At 39.9% G+C, this 25,892-nt stretch overlaps 1 protein-coding gene across 2 annotated transcripts in view; it reads left to right on the top strand.

The window, feature by feature from the left end:
- zzz3 (zinc finger, ZZ-type containing 3) overlaps positions 1-25,892 on the top strand; it is a 152,901-nt gene that overhangs the window by 84,119 nt on the left and 42,890 nt on the right. For both annotated transcript variants that reach the window (XM_039736042.1, XM_039736041.1), the window contains 2 exons: positions 16,017-16,164; positions 21,447-21,571. In XM_039736042.1, the coding sequence (XP_039591976.1) occupies positions 16,017-16,164; positions 21,447-21,571 (273 nt within the window). The remainder of the gene's footprint in view (positions 1-16,016; positions 16,165-21,446; positions 21,572-25,892) is intronic.

The following is a 25,892-nucleotide window of genomic DNA, read 5'->3' as shown; positions in this document are numbered from 1 at the left end:
GACTTATTAATTGTCATCGCGAAGCAGAGCCTTACTGGAAATTTGAGGCATTTCAATTTAAATGGGAGATCAGAGGGTATAACGGTGATGCCAGCAATACATTCAGAGTGTGTCGCTCTGCTTTTTTTGTGTAGCTGCCTTCACACAGCCTCTTCACTGCTTTATAAACAAACGCCATCACCTTGTCAATTGTGTAATGCGTTTTTTGAACAGGTTTGATGTATGGAAGTGATCACTCGTACTGCGTTCAGTAAGTTCTCGTGAGCTGCTATCTTGTGTGATGTTCTGCGATGTCACGGCTTAATTTAATGTTATCTAAGACCCGCACTTAAAAGTTTCTGGCTGCACTCCGGTTGTAATATGACTAAGTCTGTGCGAGCTCACTTTTGAGAATGCAAGTATAGTTGTCCAGGAGAAAAGCAATCTTGCCTGAAATCAATGGCATCGTTTTGTAGGGTCTGTCCCTGAGACTTATTACTTGTCATCACGCAGCTGCGCCTTACTGGAAATTGGAGGCATCTGAATTGAAATGGGAGATCAGAGGGTATAAAGGGGACGCGAGGAATACATTGAGTGTGGAGAAACTCTAGAGACAGCGTGTGTATTAACTTGTGGATTTTTCTGTGAGTATTTGGTGGCAGTGTGATGAAGTTGCTTCGGAAGACAGAGTTAGCCGCGGAGCTCAGCTCAGAGCGAAATGAGGTAAATGGGAGGGGATATGATGACGTGACTCCCCCACCCGCCTTAACTGTCAATCCCCACAAACACAGTCTCTCGGAATTTGCATAAGCACACCCCTTCACCTGCAATTTTAACTTAGTTACAAAGTGATCAAAACTCTCGTTTATATCCTGCGTCCTCTCATTAAACTTGTATCCCGCATTACCCGTGAGCATGAGAAACACCAGCGGCAGCCTGTCTATTAACTTAATTTAAAGTTTACGTTTACACCTTGCTTTCTTTACGAAGTAGCAGCACTCATGAATATGGTAGTATATGTCACTCGCTCGCTTCTTATTGTTTCGCTGCCTTCTCAATTATATAATGCATGTTTTCTTCAGCGCTTTTTTGAGCTCTTCCTGGTTTTCTACGTAGTGCGTTGACAGTCAGTTCACGTGATTACGTGGGAGGCGTGATGATGACACACGAAACTCTGCCCCCCACGGCTTTCCAGCTCAACTCCATTACAGTTTATGCAGAAAAATAGCTTCCAGTTCTGATCATTACGCGTAGAATTTCGAAATGAAACCTGCCCAACTTTTGTAAGGAAGCTGTAAGGAATGAGCCTGCCAAATTTCAGTCTTCTAGCAATACGGGAAGTTGGAGAATTATATAATGTTCTCCGTGGAAAATTTTACCTTTTTGAATTGAGGCTCAATAAATATTATATTGTTGTTATAACAAGAACTCCTCTGCCTTGGCTAAAGATAAAAAGAGTGTTAGTATTTACTTCATGTTTTGCCATTTTTAAGATAATTTTTTTAAGAAATTTCACTGATTATACCCTCCTTAAAAAATTACGTTTGTCCATTATTCAGTTGTTCCTAGGGTGCACTGCATTATTTGTTCCCTTTATCATTTTGTTCACAATGTACAACTTTTTAATCTGTAACATTTGGTACTGTACACATTTTCAGAAGCTCAGGTAAAAATCAAATTGTACCAGCAATGGTAAAGCGTCACTGCATCCAATGCTCCAAGAGAAATCTGAAGGTAATGAATTAGACCTGGGGAAAAAATACGTTATGTTTCATCATGGGATATACATCACTATGACCCAGTGTCCAAACAATAGTTGTACTTGTGAAATCATGGTGATCATCCAGAGAAACTAATACTGGCAAGTTCATGTGTATATTTTTTATGATGTTGAGGGTCTTATGCTTACATGTCTATAAAAGCCCTTACAGAACTGGAAAACATTACACTAATTTACTTTAGTGTTTGCTGCAGCCAGTCAGAGATAAGTAGTAAGTAGAACTGTTGAACACCCACTTTTTGATTGATGACGGTGGGTTATAGGGGTGAGCAGTATGACCTCAAATTCAGATCTCCTTATTTTCCTTGTACCCTGATACTGATTTTGCATTGTGATAGCAGTAAAAAAAAAAGCCCCTCAAAAGGTATAAAATTATAGAAATAAACATTAGAGACACTGTTTACAGCTGACAAGATTTTCTCCCTTTATTGTGTATTTGCTTTCATGTTAATCTGAGGTAGAACCTGTGTAAATGTATTATAAATTTGCCAAATTAAAAAACAAAAAAAAACAAGTACATGCAGTGTCATTTTGGTCGCTCTAACTGAAAGGTAAATAAAAGAAGTAATAGAATGTGGCAAGCAGAATTAACTTTTAATTTCAGTTATCTTAGAATACTTTTTAGCCTTTCAGATATTTCTTACAGCCAAGTTGGAAGTTGTTTTTTTTTTTCTTTAAATTATTCAGTGTGCTTAAGGGGATTATCTTTTATATATTTCTGTATTTCCTGAGCTGTGAAAGGGGAATTTCCCCTTGGGACAAAAAGGCCAAAAAGGCACTATCCGTCTATTTTACATGCAAGTACTAGAAAATAACTACTTTCTTTTTAAGAATAGATAATTTGCAAAATAAGTAATTTAATGTTAAAAGATATCTGGAGCATAAGCAGGTGGATGCATTGCATAGTTATAGATTATAGACGTGTGTATGGAGTACAGTCAAATTCTTGCCGTGCGGAGCTGGACAGTTTGACATCCGTGGCAGAGCGATGGGCACTGAGCAGGCTCCTGTCAATAATGGAGAATCCACTGAACAGTATCATCTCCAGACAGAGGAGCAGCTTCAGCGACAGACTGCTGTCACTGTCCTGCTCCACTGACAGACTGAGGAGATTGTTCCTCCCCCACACTATGCAACTCTTCAATTCCACCCTGGATGTTAGCATTATACAAAGTTATTGTCTGTCTGTTATACCTTCATTGTCATCACTCTTTAATTTAATATTGTTCCTTATCAGTATGCTGCTAGTGGAGTACGAGAATTTCCCCTTGGGATTAATAAAGTTATCTGTCTGTCTGTCTACATTTGTCATGTTCAATATATGCAGTAAGTTTTGTGCTTTGGGTGTTGCTTTGGAAGTATTTGGCACCATGCCAGCTGTTCTGTTAGCCTTAGGGTCTAATTTCTTCTTTTAGTGGATGATGTACTTCTGCTGGCTTCATTGTGCTCTGGCCTTGTACATGTACTGCGGCAGTTTGCAGTTGAAGTGTGAAGTGGCTAGGATGAGGATCTGCCACTTCAAGTCTGAGGACATAGTACTCGGCTGGTAAAGGGTGGAGTGGAGGTTAGGGTTGAGGTGCTGCCTTAAGCAAATGAGTTTATGTATCTTGGGACTTTGTTCACAAGTGACGGAAGAACAGATCAGTATACCGAAAAGTTGACTTGTGCAGCGTCTGCAGTCATGCACATTATGTACTAGTTAGTCATGTTGAAAAGAAAAATGATCAAAACAGTGAACATCTCAATTTACCGGTCAATATGTGTTCTTACCTTCACCTGTGGTCCCAAATTGTGAGTAGTGATGGAACGAACTATACTGCAGATACAAGCGGCAGGAATGGGTTTCCTTTGTATGGTATCTGGGCTTAGGCCTTAGACATATGGTGAGAAGTGTAGTCTTTCAGAAAGAGCTCAAAGTAGAGTCACAGCTCCTCCATATCACAAGGAGCCAGTTAATGTGGTTCAGGTATCTGTTTAGGTTACCTCCTGGACACCTTGGTCATTCATGTCCAGCTGGGTTGAGACATTGTGGCCGAGCTAGGACATGCTGGAGAGATTACATCTCTTGGCTTTCCTGGGAATGCCTTGTTCCTCCCCCAGAAGAGATGGAGGCGTTGGCAGGCAAAAGAAATGTATGGGCATCATTGCTTGGATGATAGCCATTGTGATCCGGACTCTGATACGCAGCAGAAATAGATGGACGGTTGACAGTAAAAGTAGTGTCATTAAAAAATGCTAACAGGTAGATCACTATATGTAGTTTCTATAGTGAAGCCACACTCTAATCTATACTAATAAAAGGCAAAGCCCTCACTGACTGACTGACTGACTGACTGACTGACTGACTCACTGACTCATCACTAATTCTCCAACTTCCCGTGTAGGTAGAAGGCTGAAATTTGGCAGGCTCATTCCTTACAGCTTACTTACAAAAGTTGGGCAGGTTTCATTTCGAAATTCTACGCGTAATGGTCATAACTGGAAGCTATTTTTCTCCATATACTGTAATGGAGTTGAGCTGGATGGCCGTGGGGGGGCGGAGTTTCGTGTGACATCATCATGCCTCCCATGTAATCACGTGAACTGACTATCAACGCAGTACGTAGAAAACCAGGAAGAGCTCAAAAAAGCGCTGAAGAAAAATTGTAATGCATTATATAAGGCAGCGAAACAATAAGAAGCGAGCGACTGACATATACAGCCATATTCATGAGTGCTGCTACTTGGAAACAAAGCACGGTGTAAACCGATCTCTTCTTTCGGTCACTACCCATAGCTCATGACCATAGGTGAGGGTAGGAGCGAGATCGACTGGTAAATTGAGAGCTTTGCCTTACGGCTCAGCTCCTTTTCACCACGACAGACCGATGCAGAGCCCGCATCACTGCGGATGCCGCACCGATCCGCCTGTCGCATCTCACGCCCATTCTTCCCTCACTCGTGAACAAGACCCCGAGATACTTGAACTCCTCCACTTGGGGCAGGATCTCTCCCCAACCCTGAGAGGGCACTCCACCCTTTTCGGCTGAGGACCATGCTCTCGGATTTGAGGTGCTGATTCTCATCCCAGCCGCTTCACACTCAGCTGCGAACCGATCCAGAGAGAGCTGAAGATCACGGCCTGATGAAGCAAACAGGACAACATCATCTGCAAAAGCAGTGACCCAATCCTGAGTCCACCAAACCGACCCCTTCAACACCCTGGTTGCGCTTAGAAATTCTGTCCATAAAAGTTATGAACAGAATCGGTGACAAAGGGCAGCCCTGGCGAGTCCAACTCTCACTGGAAACGGGCTCGACTTACTGCCGCAATGCGGACCAAGCTCTGACACCGTTGTACAGAGACCTAACAGCTCTTATCAGGGGTCCGGTACCCCATACTCCCGAGCACCCCACAGGATTCCCGAGGGACACGGTCGAATGCCTTTTCCAAGTCCACAAAACACATGTAGACCGGTCGGGCAAACTCCCATGCACCCTCCAGGACTCTGCTAAGGGTGAAGAGCTGGTCCACTGTTCCGCCACCAGGATAAAACCACACTGTTCCTCCTGAATCCGAGGTTGACTATCCGACGGACCCTCCTCTCCAGAACCCCTAATAGACTTTTCCAGGGAGGCTGAGGGAGTGTGATCCCTCTATAGTTGGAACACACCCTCCGGTCCCCTTTTAAAGAGGGGACCACCACCCCGGTCTGCCAATCCAGAGGCACTGTCCCGATGTCCATGCGATGTTGCAGAGACGTGTCAACCAAGACAGTCCTACAACATCCAGAGCCTTAAGGAACTCCGGGCGATCTCATCCACCCCGGGGCCCTGCCACCAAGGAGTTTTTGACCACCTCGGTGACTTCAGTCCCAGAGATGGGAGAGCCCACCTCAGAGTCCCCAGGCTCTGCTTCCTCATTGGAAGGCATGTTAGTGGGATTGAGGAGGTCTTGAAGTACTCCTCCCACCGACCCAAGCGCCCCGAGTCGTCAGCAGCGACCATCCCCACCATATCGGTGTTGACACTGCACTGCTTCCCCTCCTGAGACGCCGGACGGTGGACCAGAATCTCCTCGAAGCCGTCGAAGTCGCTCTCCATGGCCTCTCCAAACTCCTCCCATGCCCGAAGTTTTGCCTCAGCAACAACGAAGCTGCGTCCGCTTGGCCTGCCGGTACCTATCAGCTGCCTCCAGAGACCCACAGGACAAAAAGTCCTATAGGACTCCTTCTTCAGCTTGACGGCATCCCTCACCGCCGTGTCCACCAACGGGTTCGGGATTGCCGCCACGACAGGCACCGACCACCTTGCGGCCACAGCTCCGGTCAGCCGCCTCAACAATAGAGGCACGGAACATGGCCCATTCGACTCAATGTCCCCACCTCCCTCGGGGCGTGGTTGAAGTTCTGCCGGAGGTGGGAGTTGAAGCTACTTCTGACAGGGGACTCTGCCAGCCGTTCCCAGCAGACCCTCACAACACGCTTTGGGCCTACCAGGTCTGACCGGCATCTTCCCCACCATGAAGCCAACTCACCACCAGGTGGTGATCAGTTGACAGCTCGCCCCTCTCTTCACCCGAAAGTGTCCAAGACATATGGCCGCAAGTCCGGCGACCCACCACAAAGTCGATCATCGACCTGAGGCCTAGGGTGTCCTGGTGCCAAGTGCACATATGAACACCCTTATGCTTGAACATGGTGTTTGTTATGGACAATCCGAGCGAGCACAGAAGTCCAATAACAAAACACCGCCGGTTCAGATCGGGGCCATTCCTCCCAATCAGCCCTTCCAGGTCTCACTGTCATTGCCCACGTGAGCATTGAAGTCTCCCAGCAAAACGAGGGAATCCCCAGAAGGTATGCCCTCTAGCACCCCTCCCGAGACTCCAAAAGGGTGGATACTCCAAACTGCTGTCGGCATACGCTGCAACAACAGTCAGGACCCTTCCCCACCCGGCGGAGGGAGGCCACCCTCTCGTCCACCGGGGTAGACCCCAATGCACAGGCTCCGAGTCGGGGGGCAGTAAGTATGCCCACACCTGCTCGGCACCTCTCACCGGGGGCAACTCCAGAGTGGTAGAGAGTCCAGCCCCTCTCAAGGAGATTGGTTCCAGAGTCCAAGCTGTGCGTCGAGGTGAGTCCGACTATATCTAGCCGAACCTCTCGACCTGCCAACACTAGCTCAGGCTCCTTCCCCTTCAGAGAGGTGACATTCCACGCCCCAAGAGCCAGTTTCTGTAGCCGAGGATCAGACCGCCAAGGTCCCCGCCTCGGCCACCACCCAACTCACACTGCACCCAACCTCCTTGGCCCCTCCCATAGGTGGTGAGCCCATGGGGAGGAGGACCCGCGCTACCTCTTCGGGCTGTGCCCGGCCGAGCCCCATGGGTGCAGGCCCGGCCACCAGGCGCTCGCCATCGAGCCCCACCTCCAGGCCTGGCTCCAGAGGGGGCCCGGTGACCAGCGTCGGGCAAGGGAAAGCGTCGTCCAAGGTTTTTATTCTTCATTGGAGGTTTGTTGAACCGCTCTTTGTCTCATCCCTCACCTAGGACCAGTTTGCCTTGGGTGGCCCTACCAGGGGCATAAAGCCCCGGACAACATAGCTCCTAGGATCATTGGGACACGCAAACCCCTCCACCACGATAAGGTGACGGTTCAAGGAGGAGACGGTGTAAACCTACAGTTTAAATTAAGTTCATAGACAGGCTGCCACTGGCGTTTGTAATTTAGTGCCTGCCCATATAAGGCCGTCCGTCAGTGGCAATCCAATAGAAACACTGCCGCTAAATATTCACGGGTGAAGGACTGTGCTTATGCAGAGGAAGATGAGATGGTCAGGGTGGTGTTTGGCACAAACTTAGTGAAACTGCGAGAGAAACTTTTAAGTGTCGGTTCTTAGCTAACATTAGATACAGCCATGGACATAGCACGACATGGCACCAGCACAGCTGGGAAACTTCGATGCATGTACACCGGCGGTCACGTGAACTGGCGCAGTGCACAGACAAAAGCAACAGTTTCAAAGCTGAACAAAAGCGAATTACACAATTGAAAGGCAGTAAAAAATATGAAGCATCTGATACATACAAGCATATTCATAAATGCAGCTACTGTGAAACAAAGCACACGGTGGAAAAAGTCAATGTCCCGCTAAAGGAAGACAGTGTAAAAAAAAAACCCGTGCATGCAGTGTGTCAGGTCTCAGATAAAGAAGAAGACGAGCTGTTTATTGATGCAGTAAGAAACGAATCGATGAATGAAACCTGTCATCTTTACAACGATTGACAAACATGGAATGTAACTTGAACACAACACATCCTACAAATACGAACCTGATTGAAAGAAATAATGATAATCAAATCCTTGATGACAGCAACACTCAGTAAAACTCACAAAACAATTACTGTATATTGACAGTCATGTTACGTTATATTTTAAATGTTCCCTTTTCTTTTTCATAGCTTCTTTAACACACTACGTCTCCGCTGCGATACGCGGGTATATATATATATGTATATATATATACCCCGATCTACATACTCGAATAATCGATACTTTATTCGCCTTCAATGATTGTTTTGGTAAAGCCATACTCAGTGTATTCATTAGATGAGCGGTAAAAAGTAGTAAGCGAGGGAGGATGACTTATTGAGGCATGCAAGCAAAACCACAATAGAACGCGGGCTCGATGTACGAAAAAATATTTCTTTTCAAGTTCGATTTACTCCATATGTGTCAAACTCAAGGCCCGCGGGCAACATCCGGCCCGGCGTGTAATTATATCCGGCCTGCGAGATCATTTTATATACTGTATTATTGTTATTAATGGCCCGGGGATATGAAGCACTGGTAACACAATAAACTACAGATCCCATAATGCAGCGCTTTAGCTGCCTTGCCGAACTTACAGCGTACCCGCCGTCTCTTCAGTCGTTTCCTTGCTTTGCGAAGGAAGCAGCTTTCTCAGAGCTTCTGCACTGTTTTATAAGCGAGCGATATATAAGAAAGACCTTTTTCCTTGCTTCGCATAAAGCAGCCTTTTTATTTAATCCACGGGTTCTCCGCTGTTTCATTGTTCATTTATTACGATTTTTATAGTTATTGTGTAGGTTTTATTTAATCCACGGGTTCTCTTCTGTGTTCACTGCGATGTCTTCTTTCGTTCTGAGCTTAGCCAAGGAAGCAGCTTTCTCACAGCTTCTGCACTGTTTTAAAAGCGAGCGACATATAAGAAAGTGCTTTTCTTTGCTTCACCAACGAAGCAACCTTTTTATTTAATTCACGGGTTCTCTTCTATTTTATTGTTCATTTGTTACAATTGTTACAGTTATTGTGTAGGTTTTATTTAATCCACGGGTTCTCTTCTGTGTTCACTGCGGTGTCTTCTTTTAGCTTTCGACCTTCGCCAAGGAAGCAGAAACTTACAACCACTGAAACTTTGTAGCGCACAAGACTTCAGGTCACATCTCTACAAAACAACCTAATTGAAGCAACTATATTTACTGGCAGTGCCTCAGGTGACACAGTTTTTATTCCTCGCATCCCCGTTATACCATCTAATCTTCCATTTCAATTCAAAGCAGCGTTCAATTTCCAGTAAGGCTCTGCTTCGCAATTACAATTAATAAGTCTCAGGGACAAACACTACAAAAGGTTGGCATTGATTTGAGGCGGGATTGCTTTTCACATGGCCAACTGTATGTTGCATGCTCAAGAGTGCATTTTACTTTTTTACTAATAACATTAAAACAGTTTACTTTTTTATTAATAAAAATATTCAGACAGTATTTCACGCTCTTGGCCTTGGTATTTTATATATATATATATATATATATATATATATATATATACACCCGATCTACATACTCTCAAATAGACAAGCCACCGCCCGTGGCGCAATTGTAGAGGCTTTGCCTCTTGCGCCGACATCCGAGGTTCGATTCCCGAGAATGGATGCACTGAGTATGTACGCACGCTTCCCGATTCATTTTACCCTCGCATCTCCTTGGTTTGGGACATATGAAAAAATATGTGCTTAACACAGAATCATGTTACGTTATTTTTAAAATGTTTCCTTTTCTTAGCACAAGCACAGCTGAGAAGCTTCGATGCATGTACTCCATAACGCGTAAAAAAAAAATAAGCATTTATTCACACTTTCAATTCCAAGCAAGGGGAACTTTGTCAATGCATGATTTCCTGGTACATCGATTACACTGATGCACATCACAGCTACAAAATGTTAGTCGGAATAAAGCGCGTTCCTACGACTGATCGGAGGAAAATTTCATTTCAAAAGACTACCCGACCGAAGCCTTGATAAAAGTATGGTTTTGTGCACACTGAAAAGCAAGCAAAATTAGATGCATTACAGAAAGCGGACTTTGTGGCTCTTACTGGGGATCATTGGACTTCCGTGACCGTTAGTAATTCTAATTACATCTAATTACAAAATGTTCAATGATCACACTGTTTTAGCCTAATGTACAAAATAATTTTGGCTAAGGTTACTCAGAGTTTAAAGATTAAGTTGGTCAAATTACCTTTTATGTTTCTGACTTATTTTTTTTAAGAAGAAAAACTGCACTTTATGTTGAAATTTTGGTTATTATTATTATAATATAAACTACCACTTTATTTTTAAGTCTACCCAATTTTAGCCAGGGATGATATTTTTATTTCTGTTTTGAATTGAAATGCAGTTTAAAAGCATTTTTTTTTTCAGAAATTAAAAGAGCTTCAGTTTACAATATTCATGTCCATGTCTATTATTTGATTCTGTTGCCCACTAAAACCGTTTTAAATTAAAAAAAAAAAATTTGCGATTTGGGGCAAATTTTCATGTGTGATTACATACAATTAATCAAGATTAATTATTACACAGCCTCTAATTAATTGGAATAATTTTTTTAATCGAGTCCCACCCCTAATATATATATGTAGATGTATATATGTAGATTTGTATATATATGTGTATGTACAGTATATATGTACATAAATATATGTATATATGTGTGTGTATATATACGTGTATATATATATGTATATATGTATGTGTATATATGTCTATGTATATATGTATGTGTATACTGTATACATATATATGTGTATATATGTCTATGTATATATATGTGTGTATATGTATATATATGTGTATGTGTGTGTGTGTGTGTATATGTATGTATATATATATATATATATATATATATATATATATATATATATATGCCAGCAACACTCATGACAACACAATTACATTGACAATCATGTTACGTTATTTTCAAAATGTTTCCTTTTCTTTTTCATTACTTCTTTAACACACTACTTCTCCGCTGCGAAGCGCGGGTATTCTGCTAGTGATAAATAAACCAATCCAAGCCATGTCCTGTTTATATACTATTCTAGTGTACTCAAATTTTGTATGCTTTGATTCAGGTAACTGCTATTAGAAATTCTGGCTTATGTTTCTTACAAGCATTTGCTTTTGACCATTTCAGCTTAATGAATAGTCTGTGTATAAACGGCACAGTCTTGTCCTTTGGTTCAGCTTCAACACTCAGATCATGTTTGTTTTACCTTCAGTAGTCTTACAAACATGTAACAACATTCTTTTAAACACCAGGATGAAAGTGCCTCCCTTAGCACGGCTGCAGTTATATCCCTTCTGTGATATCTGGGAAGTAAGAATTGCATGTGCTTTTTAGGTTCCTGTTGCCATCAGTGTAATGTGATTTAGATATGGCTCTTTGGTCTGGCTTAACTATAAATCAGCAGTTGTGGAAAAGAATGCAACCTTGCTTATTTCATTCATAACCCTTTCACCACAATCAGTATAGCACTGTGGTATACAGTGAATTAAAATATTTAAAATATACAGTGATTAAAGTATTTAAAATATTTACAGCTCAATATTTTATTTCTTCTGTCCAAAGTTTGAATCATCCTTGTGAAACCAACTTTCTCTACCATCTGAATCGGTGCCATGTCATTTTCTATGTGATGTGCAATTGCATATATTATATTCCTCCAGTTTTTGCTTGTTTTGTCATATGGGGTGGTAGCAGATGGTGCTTCCAGATGTTTTGAGACAAGCATTGCTTCTGCACTGGCTAGCTACATCATGCACATGAGCCAATTTCAGGTGTTTAAAAATGCTGTCAGTATTTCCATCTTTAGCCACTACAGCATAACAACATAATTTGCAAAATACTGTTTCTTGATTTAAGTGGAAAACGTTGAAACCAAACCAGTTCCAAATCACCAAGGATCCTATCTTTTTTGAAACTTATATCGGCCTCAGTTTTGTTTGTTTCTGCTTCCTCCATCATCCTCAGAGTGTTGTATACTGGAGACAACTTTGAAATCAAACTTGTTTGCTCTTCTTGTCAACAATATATTTATTAGTTAGCTCAGTATTCTCTTTACTACAGGAGCTAAAGCAAGCACAGAACGTTGAAAGTCTGGTCAAAGCTTCAATGTACGTGCGCTCTGTTCCTTTACTTCACATACAGATTTTTACTCCACTCTGGTAAAGTAATTGTTCCAAGTAAACACATGATACACTCCAAGTTGAGCTTATGCGGTAGTGCTATTAGAACAATCTAGACGAGAACAGGCCATTCAGCCCAACAAAGCTCACCAGTCCTATCCACTTGTTTCCTCCAAGAAAACATCAAGTCGAGTTTTGAAAGTCCCTAACGTCTTATTGTCTACCACACTACTTGGTAGCTTATTCCAAGTGTCTATCGTTCTTTGTGTAAAGAAAAACTTCCTAATGTTTGTGCGAAATTTACCCTTAACAAGTTTCCAACTGTGTCCCCGTGTTCTTGATGAGCTCATTTTAAAATACAAGTCTCGATCCACTGTACTAATTCCCTTCATAATTTTAAACACTTCAATCATGTCACCTCTTAATCTTCTTTTGCTTAAACTGTAAAGCCTCAGCTCTTTTAATCTTTCCTCATAATTCAACCCCTGTAGACCTGGAATCAGCCTAGTCGCTCTTCTCTGGACCTTTTCTAGTGCTGCTATGTCCTTTTTGTAGCCTGGAGACCAAAACTGCACACAGTACTCAAGATGAGGCCTCACCAGTGCATTATAAAGGTTGAGCATAACCTCCTTGGACTTGTACTCCACAGATCGTGCTATATAACCTAACATTCTGTTAGCCTTCTTAATGGCTTCTGAACACTGTTGGGAAGTTGATAGCTTGGAGTCCACTATGACTCCTAAATCCTTCTCATAAGGTGTACTCTCGATTTTCCGACCGCCCATTGTGTATTCAAACCTAATATTTTTACTTCCTATGTGTAATACTTTACATTTACTGACATTAAATTTCATCTGCCACAAATCTGCCCAAGCCTGTATGCTATCCAAGTCCTTCTGTAATGATATAACGGATTCCAAATTATCTGCTAATCCACCTATCTTGGTATCATCTGCAAACTTAACCAGCTTGTTACTTATATTCCTATCTAAATCATTTATATATATTAAAAATAGCAGCGCCCTAGCACTGACCCCTGTGGAACACCACTCTTAACATCGCCAGTTCTGATGAGGTTCCTCGCACCATCACCCTCTGCTTCCTGTGTCTGAGCCAATTCTGCACCCATCTAAAAACATCACCCTGAACTCCCACTTCTTTTAACTTGATGCCCAACCTCTCATGTGGCACCTTATCAAATGCTTTCTGAAAGTCCAGATAAATAATATCATAAGCTCCACTTTGATCGTATCCTTTTGTTGCCTCCTCATAGAATTCCAACATGTTAGTAAAACACGACCTCCCTCTTCTGAACCCATGCTGACTGTTCAGAATAACTCCTGTCCTTGTCATGTGTTGCTCAATCTTATCCTTAATAATTCCTTCCATTAATTTTCCTGTGATGCTTGTTAAGCTTACTGGCCTATAGTTGCTTGGATCTGCCCTGTCACCCTTTTTATATAATGGGATGATATTTGCCATTTTCCCGTCCTTTGGAATCTCTCAGTGCACAGTGACTTCCTAAAAATATGTGTCAAGGGTTTATATATGTACTCACTAGCCTCCTTAAGAACACGAGGATAAATATTATCTGGGCCTGGTGATTTGTTTGATTTCATCTTATTTAATCTGAGCAGCACTTCTCCCTCTACAATTTCCAAATCCCTCAGTACCTCCTTAGTAGTTGTGTTTACCTCTGGAGGTTATCCACTTGCTCACTTGTAAACACCTCAGAAAATGTAAGTTTAGGGCATCTGCTATTTCATTGTCTGTATCTTTTAATTCCCTTTACTATTCCTGATGAACTTGACCTCCTCCTTAACTGTTCTTTTACTACTAAAATACTGAAAGAATCTCTTGGGGTCTTCTTTCGCCTTATCTGCTATATTCCTCTCCAACTGTCTTTTAGCCTCTCTGATATCCTTCTTAATGGTTGCCCTCATTTCTCATACACCTACGGTTCTCTTTGCAGTCATTAGTCTTATATGCCTTATACAGCAGTTTTTCCTTTGCAACTTCTTTTTAAATCTTTATTAATCCATCGTTGAGTTTTTTTTTAGTTTCCTATTACTTCCAAATTTAGGTATGTATCTGTCCTGCATTACATGTAAAACATTTTTAAACCTGTTCCACTGCTCCTCGACTGTCTCCACATTTAAAAGCTTATCCCAGTCTATCCTACTTAGACTTTGTCGCATCTGCTCAAAATTAGCCCTACTAAAGTTCAACTTAACAATTTTAGTCTTTGCATCTGTACTCTTACAAAATACTGAGAATTGTATTACATTATGGTCACTTGACCCTAGTGGTTCAATCACCTCTACACCCTCAATTCTATCCTGATTATTACAGAATACTAAATCCAGACAGGCTTCACCCCTTGTTGGTGCTTTAACATGCTGTGTTAAAAAACAGTTGCTGATTACTTCTAAAAACTCCTGCTCTTGTGCTCCTTCATCTGTAAGGTTATCCCAGTTAATATTTGGATAATTAAAGTCCCCCATGACTATAATATCCCCCTGTAAACTTGCCTTTTTGATATTACTAAAAAGATGTGTGTTGAAATTACTGTCTGAATTGGGTTGTCTATGACACACTCCTAAAATAAGACCTTTTTTCCTAATATTTTCCAGGCGAAGCCACATGTCCTCACTAAGATGGGGCTCATCATCCAACTGAAGATGACTTACATTTAAACCCTGTTTGGCATAAACAGCAACCCCACCTTCTTTTCTGTTCTGTCTATCCTTCCTAAAAAATGTGTATCCCTCTATGTTACACTCATCCCCATATTGCTTGCCTTGGCAATAATATTTTTGATTTTAAAATTTATTTAGTGATACAGTTTACAAACCTTGCATGATTCTGTTAATTAAAAGAACCATAATTGAATTCAGTGCAAATGCACGATGTATGTAAGTGCCCTGGTATTTCAAGCTTTATCCTAAAGTAGAAAAAGGGGTGTTGGGGCTTCAAAGGCTTAAACTCTCATCTGTTTGTCTATTATATATGATGCTGCTGTGATCAATTTTATCTCGGTGTAAGAATAAGCAAAAACAAAACTCATAGAGGGGGCTGATAACCTGCAAATCCTCAAAACACCCCAATTAATGGTGGGTTTCTGCTTAGCAGAAGAGTGGAATAGGATCATGCAAGCAGACTTTGAACTCAAAGTAAAAGTTCTTTGCCTCTTGTCTTAACTCAGAATTTTGTTCTGTAGCAACACCCCAAGCATGTTTCCAGAGTAGTAGTTTGTGGGGAAAAAAGTAACATGAAAGTAATTAGTGTGTCTTGTGGTGTGTTTATTTATTTATTTATTTTTTTTTAGCTTTGTTTAGTTCAAAATCCTTTATCAATGGTATGGGACAATTCAGATCATTGTGCAGTGTTACACCAGTATTCACTGTCATACCTGTTTAATGCCCACCTGTAATGGATTGTCTGCCTAGGTTGGAAAATTTTGGAAAACTGGACTTTTAGGTGCTGCATCCCACCTAATTTTTCATGTGTGGTGCCATGTGACTACCACTTATTCCTCAATCCTGAAAGACTACCTTCTTGGGGCATGCTATATCATTGAAGACACTGTCGCTTAAGCAAAATGGAACGTTTTAATTGAGTGGCATTAGTATAAGGGTATTAGTGTTCATTGTATTGAGTTGAAAAATTTGACCCGTTTGGTTTTACTGGTTTTCCTCTTGATCGGTCATGCTCAGAACTTTTTGATCACCCCTCATATATGATTGTGTGTATACACATCTAGGTAAATTGGTTCAATTTTCTGCAGGTTAATATCGGATTTCCTTGCCCACAACGAGTTGTGCAACTTCCTGAGGTGTCATGGGACCAATATACCTCTGGCTTGGGAGACTTCGAAAGAGAATTTAAAAACAAGAAGCGCAATACTAGAAGATTAAAGCTAATATTTGATAAAGGTATGTCATTTTGTCATGTCGTGAACAGTATTTTTTTTTTCTGATAAATTCTTCAGTTTTATGGTTTATGTAATATTAAAAGTAGTTTAAAAAGTGAGTTTTTTTTATATGTTTGCATGCATATAATTATTTTTAAATATGCTTATAATCTGCATTCATTCACTCTCATTTGAGTGACTAAAGTTCAACCCATGTGCAAACTACAGTAGTTAGTGAAAATTTGTGCATGGCTTTTAACGTAGACTGAAACATGCTAAATTGCCAAAAGTAAACACTGTTTTTTTTCTCATCAAAATGCTCTTTTTTGTTAAGGCGTTTAATTTAATACATAATACTAGCTTTTATGCCTAACTCTTAGTATGGATGAAAAGCAGGTCTTTTATCATAGCGAGTGTTTATTTAGCTGGATTTATATTAAACCAATGAGTAGTAGAAGTGAAAACCTATACTTGGTGTAACAAGTGTGCTTCTCTTGAAAATGTATGACATGCTTCACACAGGCTACATGAATAGATCTGCCTTAACACCATATGTCTTCAACTCATCTGCTCAGGTGCAGTCTGACTTTAAATCCTAATTTAATGCCAAAGTGCATAGTCTATAAATGTCTGGGTGACTTGACAGTAGCCCTAAATCATTCTATCAACATTCATTAGCTATTGACATACAAATAGTTGAATGGCATCAGTAGATTAGTTAATGCATAATAATTAAAGAAGCAAAGTTTGTTTTTAGGGCTAGGCGAATAAACAGTAAAGATTTTTTTTTTTTTCCTCGATAGAAATATAAGACTTGGTTGATAGAAAGTCAATACAACTCATTCCATCTATGTTTTGACAGGCAACATGAAAAGCCAATGATAATGAGAATAGCACAATGCCAAATCAATCATGTGACTGGAATACGGTTACAGCCTCGTCAAGTTACATTGACGCACACAGTACTGAGCATAGTGGCAGCTGGAAGCAGCACACGTGTTAATGTTTGGGCTGCAGCAGCCATGTACTATGGAATTAACTTACACTTGTAAAATGTGCTGAAGGTGTCACTTGTGCTTACAAATGAGTTTTTCTTGCACACAGATTTTTGCCAGTAATCCAACTCCATAGGGCACACCAGTATGTCAAAACCCTAAAAAAAATCCACATTGCCAAAGAAGACACACCAACAGACAGAGCCCAAGGCTTCAAAGACATTGCAGTCACATGTAGACTGCAGAGCTATAGCGCGTCTTAATGTGAAAACAGCAGAGAATTGTGACTGCATTCTCGTACCAATGCTTGCGAACTGAAGTGTCTACGTGCACTTTTCGTGGCATTACACGTGTATTTTTTGAGCATGCCCGCGTCTGTAAATAACATTAGTTCTGGCTTTTATGTAAGTAACATACATGTATAAATGTTAATGTTTCAGGCACATGCATCGTCCTTTGTTACCTATTTACCTTTATTTCTTTACTTACTTCTTACAGCATAAAGTCACGAATGCAGAGCTTCCCATTTACATATACAAAATACAGCGATGGCAAAAGTGCATCCTTGATCCAATGTAGAATTGTCGTCATGATTTCAGTTTACCTGTTATAGCGCATCTGTGTGAAACCAGCAGTGTCAGTCGGTTTGGTGAGTTAGGATCGTGAATGCGGCTGAGAGAATAAAAAAAAAAAAAGCTAACCTTTACAAGTATCATAAATTACACCGGCTGTTACAGACTGGAATCAAATGTATGTTTTTATTCTAAAATAGTAAGAATAAGAGCAGTTCACTTCTCAAAACGGAGTCGTGCAGGATCGAATTCGTGACCTTTGATTCCCAGTCAGCAGCTGATACCATTGCACCATGGAGGCAGTCATAGTAAATGCGTGTCAATGTCGCATGCTAACGCGGCTTTTTTTCTTGCCGCTACGCCACGGAAGCTGTTGTCTTTTCCTTGAACCTTTTGTGAAAGTGTTTATTTGATCTTTGGACTTCAGGATTCATACATTATATAGTTTATGCCTACATTTTGTCATTTACAACTAAAATATGAAAAAACTTTGTTTTAAAAATGTGTTTACACAGATTACTGCAGAAATGGAACACACATAAAGCCTCATCCTTGCAAACAAAATCCGTACATTTGTACTGTGCTTTACTTCAGCGTTAGTTGTTACTTTTGACAGATTTTGGCAAGAATGTCAGTTTAGTTTGACCATTCGCTACTGCACATGTGTGGCACTTTAAACCCGAGGTGCCTAACTTGTGTCCACTGTATGCTAGCAAAATCATTGCAGGAAGCATTTGGTACTTGGTTGCCATCGCTATCGATAACAATTGAAAAGGTCTGCCAATGTCAGATTTCCTTTTACTGAGTTTTACAGTCTTGTACTCGCCTTCTTTTAATGTTGTCTTCTGTAGATGTTAGGTTGTCTACAGGCTCTGCAATTTTGAGAAGGCTGCATGTGAGACAGTATAAGCACATGCCCTAACTGCTTAGGCAAATGAATTATATATAGAATAAATGCATGTTCTGTTTTAAATTTAATTTCAAAGACTGCCACCTACAATGCTGAAAATCAGTCCTGCATTGAAAGCAATTGCATTGGGTCCTGCGAGTTACGCAGTGCAGTTTTCTGCTTTGGAGCATAAGCTGACCACAATTGAATGAATATTTCAATTTTGTTTATGTTGTCCTCCGTTTACATTTGAATGCTGCTTGAATTTTTACTGAGGATACATATTGAATGTTTTTGTCTGTTTACTTGTGGGTTTGTTTCCCAACTGTTTAAAGCAGTTTCAGTCTTTACAAAGGAAAGAATACAGTATAGAGGTAGTATTTTTGAGATTTTATTTGGCATTAATACTGGCTGTATTTGTTTGGAACTGTTTACTTTGCATTCTCCTCTAAAACATGAAAGCTTTAAGATTTTAGTTTTAAACTTAAGAATTTAGAATTTTAGAGTTAATATTTTATTTTAATTGGAGTTGCTCAACAAATTTAGTGTATTTTTCTGTAAAACTTAAAATCTTTTGAACCTTTTTATTTTGTATTACCTATTTTATTAATTTGGATTTGATCAAAAAAATTAGTTCTGCATTTTGTTTATGTTCTTTTAAAACACTTGAAGCTTTACACTGGTCAGAAGTAAGGTTTTAGTTTATTACTAGGCTGACCCACCTTTTAAGGCGACTTCTTTTAGAGATGCTTGTGCATATTGATTCTTTCAACTGATCTGGCATTCATACATATATATATATATATATATATAAACTGCTCAAAAAAATTAAAGGGACACTTTGAAAACACATCAGATCTCAATGGGAAAAAGAAATCCTCCTGGATATCTATACTGATATAGACTGGGTAATGTGTTAGGAACGAAAGGATGCCACATCGTTTGATGGAAATGAAAATGATCAACCTACAGAGCCCTGAATTCAAAGACTTCAAAATCAGAGTGAAAAAATTGTGGCAGGCTAGTCCATTTTGCCAAAATTTAATTGCAACAACTCAAAATTGTACACAGCACTTTGTATGGGCCCTGTGTTCTTGTATACATGCCTGACAACATCGGTGCATGCTTCTAATGAGATGACAGATGGTGTTGTGGGGGATCTCCTCCCAGATCTGGACCAGGGCATCACTGAGTTCCTGGACAGTCTGAGGTGCAACCTGGTGGCATTGGATGGACCAAAACATAATTTCCCAGAGGTGTTCTATTGGATTTAGGTCAGGAAAGTGTGGTGGCCAGTCAATGGTATCAATTGCTTCATCCTTCAGGAACTGCCTGCATACTCTCACCACATGAGGGCAGGAATTGTCGTGCACCAGGAGCCACTGTACCAGCATAGGGTCTGACAATGGGTCCAAGGATTTCATCCTGATACCTAATGGCAGCCAAGGTGCCTTTGTCAAGCCTGTAGCGGTCTGTGTGACCTCCATGGATATGCCTCCCCAGACAATCATTAACCCACCACCAAACTGCTCATGCTGAATGATGTTACAGGCAGCATAATGTTTTCCATGGCTTCTTCGGACCCTTTCACTTCTGTCACGTGCTCAGGGTGAACCTGCTCTCATCTGTAAAAAGCACAGGGCACCAGTGGTGCATCTGCCAATTCTGGTATTCTATGGCGAATGCCAATCGAGCTGCATGCTGCTGGGCAGTGAGCTCAGGGCCCATTAGAGGACATGGGGCCCTTGGGTCACCCTCATGAAGTCTTTCTGGTTGTTTGGTCAGAGACATTCACACCAGTGGCCTGCTGGAAGTCATTTTGTAGGGCTCTGGCAGTGCTCATCCTGTTCCTCCTTGCCCAAAGGAGCAGATACTGGTCCTGCTGATGGGTTATGGACCTTCTATGGCCCTCTCCAGCTCTCCTAGAGTAACTGCTTGTCTCCTAGAATCTCCTCCATGCCCTTGAGACTGTGCAGGGAGACACAGCAAACCTTCTGGCAATGACACGTATTGATGTGCCATCCTGGAGAAGTTGGACTACCTGTGCAACCTCTGTAGGGTCCAGGTATCACCTCATGCTACCAGTAGTGACACTGACTGTAGCCAAATGCAAAACTAGTGAAGAAACAGTCAGAAAAGATGAGGAGGGAAAATGTCAGTGGCCTCCACCTGTTAAACCATTCCTGTTTTGGGGGTCATCTCATTGTTGCCCCTCTAGTACATCTGTTGTTAATTTCATTAACACCACAGCAGCTGAAACTGATAAACAACCCCCTCTGCTACTTAACTGACCAGATTAATATCCCATAAGTTTCATTGACATGCTATACTCTGATTAAAAAGTGTTTTTTTAATTTTTTTGAGCAGTGTATATATATATATATGTATGTATGTGTATGTATATATATATGTATATGTATGTATATGTATGTATGTATAGGTATGTGTATATATATATATATATATATATATATATATATATATATATATATATATATATATATATATATATATATATATATATATATATATATATATATATATATATAAAATTCTAAACATATCACAGGATGAGGTAGCAAGTGTAATTTTAGCACCTTGTGTTAATGACCAGGAATAGGGAGATACACAAAGGACATAAAAACAGGAGGATTGTCAGTCAGGTTAAGATTAGTATTAGGGAAAGAAGTATAGGAGGGAAAAGGATAGGACAAAATAGGAACAGTGTTGATTGGAGGAAAAGGGGAAACTTATATAAAAGGAAATTATATATCATGTGTGTGTGTGTGTGTGTGTACATAAATAATCATACATTTATTTAATTTATTTTTTTTTAATATATATATAGTGGGATTACCTGCACGGTCCAAAAGTCCTCTGGAGACGAGAAAAGACGGGGAGTCTTCATCTGCGTATTCCACATTGCCTTCTAGCGATGCTCCTGAACAGTCTACATCAAGTAGTCGATCACAGGTACCCTAATTCAAATATGTTTGTTTTAACACATGTTTATGTCATATTATAGAAATATATTTTTTTTAACTTATGAATGACTTTGTACTATAAAAATCATAGGTTAACAGTTTTACTAATTTGAGGTTTGCTTCTTTTGTGTCTCTTTTTGTCATATTAATTGCAGCGGTTAAAATATGGTATGGGTAAAGTTTTACAAAGTATGCTGATTAATGTAAAACTTCTTCTTTGCTCACTTTCATAAATGGAGATGCTTTAGCTGTGATTGGACTATTACTTAGTAAGCAAAATACAGCCACCTTAAGAAATGCATAGCTTAATAAAGCTATTTTAGTTGAGTTACAGAGTCCATTTCTTTAATTAAGTTATGTCAAATCTGAGGTTGTACTGAGAAATGTTTTTGTGCCACGTTTATGTAGAAAATACAGATAAAAATATACCAAATGTAGTACATTTGAGTAAACTGAATTAATTGGAGACACATGAGGTTTTATGTAAATAAATGAGGTTTTCTATAAATGACTGTAAAAATGACAATACTTAAAAAATCCTTGGGTACTGTTATACTTGGGATAGGTGAATTTGGAGCAGAAAGCTGGAAGTCTACTTCTTTATGTCTTGAGTCCAAATTGACAGATCACTTTTCATAACTATCATGTAAGCAAGTAATTAAAGCATTTGTAGGATGTTGAGTTATGTAAACATTATATGGAAATAGAATACATAGGGCTGCCTTGCTCATTTCTGAATATTACATTTGTTCAGTTATATATTAGAGCAGAAATACTAAAAATTATAATTGATAGTTCAGATGTCACTCAGTCACATACTGCTTAGTACACTGCTGTTAGACATTGAGTGTCAACTTTCTATGGCTAACAAATACAACATTGGAGCTCTGTGGAAATTACTGTTTTTTTTACTATAGTTCAAAGAATTATGGTTGTGATTATGTGCAGATGGTAAGTTTGTCAGGTTTTACAAACTAAATTTAGCTCATCTGTAAAAAATAATTCACAAAAACAAAAATGTGAAATCTTTCACTGTCACAAAAGTGAAAATCTTCCATAAGTTGTACATTTTTAGTTTGAGAATCAATGTGAAAGCCCTCCTATAACAAACCACTAGACTAGCCAGTTTAATCTGCTAAGAAAATAAGAGGAGCAAAAAAAAAAACCTCAACAATATACCTTTTACTATTAATTATTTTTTAATGCATGCAAAGGGTACTCAAATACCAGTAATAATGAACATGATTAAATCTCTCTAAAATGTATCCTCCAGCAAAAGTCGCTGTCAATTTTTTTTTGGTTTGTCATGGTCGGCGTGGGGTGGCAGTGGTGATAGTGACACATACTGTATAAGAGTCATCATGAATAATAAATAAATAACTAAAAAATATCAAAATGTCCCAGTTTGTATATGCTGCCCATCCAATAAAAACATTTCTCCTTCCAAACAGTCATTCTCACAATATATCTAGAATTTTGCATATGAAATTGCAAAGTGGATTCTCCATAACCCTGTCACCCTCTCCCTCACCCCATTGTAATATACACATAAGTTCTGTCAAAACTCCTAAGGGGAAATGTTAATTAAAAACTAGTGTTAAATTTGAGCAACATTGCGGCGACACCTAGGAACCAAAGAAAAGCACGGTAGACATTTGTTTGTTTCCATTTCCATTGTGTGGAGTCAAATGTGTTTATTTGTGAAAGTTGTTTTTTGTTTCCCTGTGCCCTGAATCCTTGCTTCTGATGATGAGATAAAGCATGTATTAAACAAATGGGGATTGGCTTTGTACATGGGAATACACACTACCCAAGCGTTCAGATTTGATACATAGAACAATATGTTCATTCTATTACTTACAGTCCTCCAACACACCTGAATATTTTGCCTTGCTTATATTTCCTAAGTTGTTTGTTTGTGTCTGTGTGTCTATATTTATACACACACACACACACACACACATATATATATATATATATATATATATATATATATATATGTTGGATCATAAGAAGGTTCCAAGTAGAACTTCAACATGCAACAAGAAGAAATGGGAGTGAGACAAAACATTTGTTGAGCATTCAATTAATTGAAAATAACGATTAAATTGAAACAGGCTGTTTTACAGATTTTAGGACCACATGCCTTTAAAAGGTCAAATATGTGCAAAGATGTGGATTCATTGTCATTTTCTGTCAGGCAGTCACACGTTCTAATGGCAAAGGCAAAAAAACTCTCCCTTTTTGAACGTATTCGGTTGTTGAACTGCATAAGCAGGGTCTCTCACAGCGCCATAACTGCTGAGGTGGGGCGATTAAGACAGTCATTTGGAATTTCTAAATGATCCTGAGGGTTATGGAACAAAAAGTCAAGTGGAAGACCCAAAAAAATTTCACTAGCACTGAGCCGGAGGATCCAATTGGCTGTCCGTCAAGACACTGGACGATCCTCGACCCAAATTAAGGCCGTTACAGGTGCTGACTGCAGCCCCATAACCGTCAGATGGCATCTGAGACTGAAGGGCTTCAAAAACAAAAAACGTCTTCAAAGACCTTGTCTCCTTGAACGCCACAGAACTGCTCGTTTGGACTTTGCAAGAGAGCACCAAACATGGGACATTCAAAGGTGGATGAATGAGGTGATGAGAAAAAATTTAACCTTGAAGGTCCTGATGGTTTCCAACGTTACTGGCATGACAAGCAAATCCCACCTGAGATGTTTTCTATGCGCCACACTGGAGGGGGCGCCATAATGGTCTGGGGTGCTTTTTCCTTCAGTGGAACAATGGAGCTTCAGGAAGTGCAGGGGTGTCAAATGGCGCTGGCTATGTCCAGATGTTGCAGAGAGCATTCCTCATGACTGAGGGCCCTCGTCTGTGTGGTAATGACTGGGTTTTTCAACAGGACAATGCTACAGTACACAATGCCCGCAGGACAAGGGACTTCTTCCATGAGAATAACATCACTCTTTTGGCCCATCCTGCTTGTTCCCCTGATCTAAATCCAATTGAGAACCTTTGGGGTAGATGGCAAGGGAAGTTTACAAAAATGGACAACAGTTCCAGACAGTAGATGCCCTTCGTGCGGCCGTCTTCTCCACTTGGAGAAATGTTCCCACTCACCTCATGGAAACGCTTGCATCAAGCATGCCGCAACGAATTTTTGAAGTGATCAACAATAACGTTGGAGCTACTCAGTACTGAGTTCATGTTTGGAAGTTTGATTTCTGTTTTTTTACGGGTTTTTTTGGAGGTGTGGTCCTAAACTTTTGATCAGCTGTAAAACAGCCTGTTTCAGTTTAATCGTTGTTTTCATTAAATTGCATGCTAAAAAAATGTTAAGTCTCACTCCCATTTGTTCTTGTTGCACGTTGAAGCTCTACTTGGAACCTTGTTAAGATCCAACCATGCAAAATATGATTTTTTTGCCATTTTTCAAGTGATCTTAAACTTTTGATCTGGACTTGTGTGTGTGTATGTATATATATATATATATATATATATATATATATATATATATATATATACTAGCTAAATACCCGCACTTGAACAGAGAAGTAAAATTAAAAGAAACATTTTGAAAATAACGTAATATGATTGTCAATGTAATTGTTTTGTCACTGTTATGAGTGTTGCTGTTTATATATTTATATATATATATATATATATATATATATATATACACACATATTCTATATATACACACATATTCTATATATACAGTATATCTCTCTCTCTCTCTCTATATCTATCTATCTATCTATTGACACACACATTATATCTATATATATCTATATCTATATATATCTATATCTATAGCAAAATACCTGCGCTTTGCAGTGGCGGAGTACTGCCTTAAAAGTTTTATTAAGAAGAAAATCGAACCTTTTTAAACTGAGGGAAAATATACCAATAATTATTTGTAAAGGATCTCTTTGTTTACCACATTGTGAGTTCAGCCCTCCGGTTGTAATATGACCAAGCTGTGCGCTGAGCTTACTCATGAGCATGCAACGAACAATTGGCCATGTGAACAGTAATCTTGTCTCAAATCTCACAGCTTGGATTGCTGCTGTCATAATCGGTTTCAGTTTCATGGTTTGTTTCAATTACGACAGTATTTGTAGAACTTGTGTTGAAGTGACATTCGGCATCTGTCAAGCGTTGTAAGTATACAACCAGTTTCATCGATAACTTCACATCCAGCCTTTGAGAGTTAAACATTTATAAACATCAAAGTGTCCACTACTGAAATCGTCACCTGTGAATCTTAGATGTTTAAGAGGCATTGGCGGTTGTCCAAAGGTGTAA

Source organism: Polypterus senegalus, chromosome 14, assembly GCF_016835505.1.
Source record: "Polypterus senegalus isolate Bchr_013 chromosome 14, ASM1683550v1, whole genome shotgun sequence".
Classification (NCBI taxonomy): Eukaryota; Metazoa; Chordata; class Cladistia; order Polypteriformes; family Polypteridae; genus Polypterus; species Polypterus senegalus.
The sequence above is the reverse complement of the archived record's forward strand: the minus strand, read 5'-3'. Positions and strand labels throughout refer to the sequence as shown.